Here is a 6,000-nt window from a genome sequence, read left to right on the forward strand (position 1 = left end):
CACAAATACATCTCTGTATAAACAATGCTATAGAATCTTGCTCAAGTTTGCATTGAACAACATATTTAACACGAACCTTATTAATAGCTAGGCACACATTCGTTGCCCCAAAATAAAGGCCGAAAGAAGGTGACATCTTCATTCAGAAGAGAAAAAAATTAAATCACAAAAGTTCAGTGGTTCTTGTAAATAAATGAAAAATCATTGTATACACTTATCACCGAAACGAAACCATGCAAACTAGCTCCTATCATGGATCAATTCGTAAATATCAAAATTTACTTAAAGACAGTAAATCTGAATAACAAATATCAGGCACATACACACACGTGCTACTAAACAGCTTGCGTTAGACCTGAATTTTTATTATTAGTTCAAGTCCCGTTACTGAGTTAAACTAAATATTTTATCACTATTTGTTATTGTTGTTTGTTACTGAGTTAAAATTAGTTTTTTTTTTTCATTTAATCATCATTGTGTATTTATTGTTTGTTTGATAAAAGCCCGTTTCCGAGCTAAATTGGCAATTTTAAATATAGCTTCTGGATCACTGGCTCGCAGAGTTCTAAAGAAACAGGAAACCCGGCTGCTCCAAAATCACCAGTCACTATTATTACATCACAGTTCGATGAGCAGAAATAACTTAGAAATTACGAACAAATGAGTTTGGTCAGGCAGCATTGAAAAAAAAAAGCGACTGAAGATGTTCATCTAAGAATAGTTTCAATAAAAATTATAAAAACCAGCTAAAAGCAGATATTTTTAAATATACCTGCTTAACTCCTTCTGATCAATAAAGGAGGACTTTTTTATTTTTTCTTTATTGAATTAACCCCCTCCCCATAATGAAAGAAATAACATATTAGCATAAGGATAAGGTTGGTCGATTGGTAGAGCCTCTGCTACTAATGGCTCAGTTAAGTAAGTTTGAGCGCGGTTAGTAGTTGGAAGGGGGGGCCAATCGTTCGATGCTGTCGGCACACTCTCCCTCGATGAGTCTTTGGACTCCCTGGAGGTGTCAAAATAATAATAATAATAATAATAATAATATTTCTTGATATGAAGGAAATCGGCCAATGTTGTTGTTAGCCTGCAGGGTAAAGCCTCTCCCACTCTCACTTATCATAGGCCACCTTGACTGTGTAATACCGAACCGTTTTTCGATGTAATCTCTCCATCTTTTTTTTTTCCTGTCTTCCAAGTTTTGGATTCGTTCTCTCGGCAGCCACTCTGTTGGCCTCTTTGACCATCTATAATCTTGATATCTTGCGAAATGGACTGCCCAATGCTATTTTGATTTCCTAGATCTCCAAATGACTTCTTTTATTTTAGCTCTCTTAAAGGCCATGTTCATTATTCTACTTAGTCTGGATACTCCAAGTAAACTCCTCTCCAATGCTCTTTGGCACACTTGAAACTTTTTGTCTGTGTAGAGGTTAATGCCCAAGTCTGGGAACCATGTCAAAGTTGGCAAGACGTTCATATCTAATAATTTTCTTTTTAGAAAAATAGAGAGATGCCCTTTCATCCAATGCTTCATGCCCCAGTAAAGTTTCCAAGCACTGTTGATTCTGGATTTGGATTTCAAGGACAAAGCGATTTGACCTTGGGGAGATCATTTGTCCTAAGTATTTGTAGTTCTCTACATATTGTATTATTGTATTTTCATTATCAGTAGGAATATGTTCATGGTTGGTTTGCCATTATTTTTGTTTTATGATACTTTATTGTTAATCCAATTTCGTTGCTTTTTAAGCTTAATTCATTGATAATCGATTAGGATGAGAACTGTTTTCAGCAAACAAAACAACCTCATCTGCAAAACATAGCCAGTGTAGACATGTGCAAATGACGTTTACTTCCATACTACGCCTTCAGAAAAAAGATTGTTCGGAGGTCGATCCAAGTCGCCAATAATAACTATTTCTAAATATTTCTTCTTCCCATAAACTCAAGAACATCTACCGTTGAACCCACATTAATTCATATAATAACATAATACATTAGAGTTAGTAACCAATAGAGGGAGGTAGATGTATGTATACATACTGGATGTTGTTTAATATCACTGACAGTTCAAGTAAGTTATTTTTACGGATGGTGGGTAATTAGACCTCAGTCTTCAAACATGCTGTTCTTACTCCCAAAGAGTAGAAGAGGTTAGCAGATTATTATTATTATTATTATTATTATTATTATTATTATTATTATTATTATAATTATTTATTATTATAACGGGCGACACCAGGGAGTCCTTAGACATCGAGGGAGGCCCAAAACATCATGTCCACACAACTATATGACATTCTCACAGTATCTATCATACCTTGCATTTTTCCACCCATTTACAACTCTAAAAGTAAAGAAACCAGTTCTAACACCCTTGCTAACCACACTCTTTCCCAGCTTCCATAGGTATCCCCTAGTTCTCTGATCACCAGTCCTGTTCTCAAAAACATCCTCTGAATTAATCCTATAGAAACCCTTCAGCAATTTGAATGTCTCAATCACATCTCCCCTTTTCCGCCTATCAACCAATTTCTGCAACCCACAAATCTTCAACCTGTTCTGATATGGTTCATTCCATAGACCTGCTATCATCTTGGTCACTCTCCTCTGGATCCTTTCCACCTCCTCCCCATCAAGAAGAAACCCAGGTGACCAAATCTCGGCACGGTAGTCGATATGAGGTCTTATCAAGGCTCGGTACAATAACTTGCTTATCTCTGCTCGTCAAAGTATTTCAACAACCAAGTGAGTTGATGAGCTGATTTAGCCACTTTTGCAATGTGCCCCCTAAACTTCATCTCCCTATCCACCAACACTCCCAAGTGCCTGGCTTCATCAATCTCCTGGAATACAATTCAACCAGTGTGGTATACTCCTGCTAATCTTTTCACCCCAAAATTCATAACCTTACATTTTATCACATTAAATTGACATCCATTGACTTAGCCCAGAACTCCAACCTATCCAAGTCGCCCTGCAAGATTTTGACATCTTCTGCATTCACTATTGCCTTACCCAACTTTGCATCATCAGCGAACAAATGAACTGTTCTTCTTAGATCCTCCCCTATATCGTTAATGAACAAATTAAACAGCAGTGGTCCAAGAACAGAACTCTGCTGCACACAACTAGTCACAGGCCGTCTTTGGGACTCTACTCATGAATAAACTACTCTCTGATAACTCTTTATCAACCACCTACCTATCCATCTCATCAACCCATTATCCATTCCCATATGTTGCAGTTTATGGATTAGATTTCCATGTGGTATCTTGTCAAAGGCCTTAGTCAGGTCCAGTAGTATCACTGTAAACCCATTACACTTATCCAGTTCAACCGTCACTGTGTTATAAAACTTGAGCAAGTTACTGAGGCATGATCTACCCTTCACAAAGCCATGCTGTCCCCCGTACAGTATCTCATTTTCATCAATCCATTCCTGTATTTTTCCCTTTGTTGGATTCTGAATGAAGAGAAATTTAAATTATTAATACTCTCCTCAGAATCCAACATAATCCACCATTGCAAAGGCTACATTTGTAAATATTATTTAATGCAAACAACTTATTTTACAATTTAATATTCATGTAACTACTTTAATTTTGTCTAATATCTAATTATTTAATCAAAGATATATGGATTAATAATGAAAAAACTGTATTAAATATTATTAAGCTACTTTAATTATTACTATGTTAATATTATAAGAATTTGTATTTGATAATTTAACAGATATCAAAGAGTGGTTTACGGAGGAGCTGAGTCCAGGAAAAGGCAAGTGACTAGTGGTGTACCTCAGGGCTCAGTTCTTGGTCCTCTATTGTTTAATTTGTACATCAATGATATTGGAAATACCTTGAATGGAAATATCCACTTGTTTGCTGATGATGCAAAATTGGGAAGAGCGATAATCAATTCAAATGATGTGGATATTTTACAGGATGACTTAAATAGGCTGACGCTATGGACTGAGGTAAATGGCTGTCAGTTCAACGTGGCTAAGTGTAAGGTGATGCACTTCGGGAGGATGACATCGCATGCTGTTTACTATATTAACGGAACTGAACTGCAGGAAGTTGATGAGACAAGAGACTTGGGAGTTATTGTGGACAGAGAACTTAAGTTTAAAGGGCATATTGCTAAGATTGCCAAAACATCACATCAAATTACATGGTTGTTGAGGAACACACTAACTAGCAGGGATAGGGAAGTTATTATTCCACTCTATAAGGCATTAATAAGGCCGCATTTGGACTATTGTGCACAGATCTGGTCGCCAGGATTTCTTGGTGATGCGGAAGTGGTAGAGAGGATTCAGAGGCGGGTTACAAAGATTGTTGCAGGTCTGTGGGATGTTCCCTATGAGGATAGATTGATGATCTGTGGGCTCCAAAAACTAGCTGATAGACGTAGGAGAGGAGATATGATAGAGGTATTTAAATTGTTAAAGGGATTTTACAGGATTGATACTGATGATATTCTTAAGACCAATGCAGGATGTGAGAGAACGAGGGGCCATCCCTGGAGATTGTGTAAGAGTGTGGTTAACAAGGGTGTTAGGACTAGATTTTTTACTTGGAGGGTTGTGAATGGGTGGAATGCTTTGCCAGAACTGGTTGTGAATGCTTTAACCGTGAATGAATTTAAGGAGAGGTATGACAGGTATTGTGTAAATAATGGTTAGTGTGTCAATGTCGGGTCTCCCGCGATGAGTCTTTTGACTCCATGGAGACACCGTTAAATAATAATAATAATAATAATAACTGTGCATTATTTGAAATGTAAATATTCTCTATTTATTCCTGCTTGTAAAGTTTAACGTTATGTAATAGCTCAATTTTATTATATTTTGTTTTTTTGTCATGGAGACGCATGTAAGTAAGCGAGCGCGAGAATTGGAACACAACGTGAGGAGAAGGTTTATTGAAAAGAGTTTTAGATCACGAGAACAAATTAGGCAGGAAACACAGATATATAAGCGACGAACGCTGGAATTATTAATGAAACAGACAGGTTACTCATACACTAAACCTCCCGGATACCAGTGCTGATCATATTGCACCGCATCACCTGTTGAATTATATGATATTATTAAAAAACTTAAGAACAATAAAGCTCCTGTACCAGACAGCATCTCAAACAGGGTGATCAAGCTGCTGCCTCGGAAAGCTACAGTGCATCTGACAAGTATAATAAATGCAATCTTAAGACTTCACTATTTTCCTTCCACCTGGAAAATGGCTGATGTGATTTCTATACATAAGCCAGGCAAAGACCCACACTTACCGCAGAATTATCGTCCAATCAGTCTCATCTCCAATCTGGGTAAGGTTACAGAGAAGGTCATCCTCTCACGACTCCAAACCTCAATAAATGACCTAAACATCCTCCCTAAAGAACAGTTTGGTTTTCGACAACACCATAGTACTACCCAGCAAATCCACAGAATTGTGGAATATATCACCACCAGCTACAACTGGCGCCAGTGCACAGGAGCTGTATTCCTAGACCTATCTAAAGCATTTGACAAAATCTGGCATTTTGGACTCCTGCACAAACTTATCTCAGCCGGTCTCTCACTAAAAATGGTTCATCTAATCCGTTCATATCTTCAGAATAGATCAATGCAAGTTAAAATTAACGGTTCTACATCGTCCCAGCGCCATATTTTTGCTGGAGTGCCGCAGGGACCTCTACTGGCTCCATTGCTGTTTTCTGTATACATGTCAGACATCCCACACAATCCGATGACTTCCATTTTAGCACTGTATGCGGACGATACAGCAATACTAACCAGATCTCTCAGACCCCATTTCGTTACCAGAAAGCTTCAAGAAAATCTTCTAAAGCTAGAGGGTTGGTTCTCCAAGTGGAGATTGGAAGTCAACCCCCTGAAAAGCTCAGCGGTTCTTTTCTCAAAAAGGCCAATGTCTTCTGCAGGAGATGTGTTACTATTCAATACTAAAATTCCCTGGCAGAAAGAAACAAATT

General features: G+C 37.7%; 1 protein-coding gene across 1 annotated transcript in view; it reads right to left on the minus strand.

Moving 5' to 3' along the window:
* Nucleotides 1–387, minus strand: part of LOC150108848 (heat shock 70 kDa protein 14-like) — a 111,307-nt gene extending 110,920 nt beyond the window's left edge. Inside the window, exon 1 of the mRNA XM_090414384.1 lies at nt 77–387. Within this exon, the coding sequence (XP_090270510.1) occupies nt 77–142 (66 nt within the window). The 5' untranslated portion in view covers nt 143–387. The remainder of the gene's footprint in view (nt 1–76) is intronic.
* Nucleotides 388–6,000: the final 5,613 nt, after the last annotated feature.

Source organism: Typopeltis vanoorti, chromosome 2 (assembly GCF_054136105.1).
Source record: "Typopeltis vanoorti isolate ZY-2024b chromosome 2, IOZ_Tvanoo_1.0, whole genome shotgun sequence".
Lineage (NCBI taxonomy): Eukaryota > Metazoa > Arthropoda > Arachnida > Uropygi > Thelyphonidae > Typopeltis > Typopeltis vanoorti.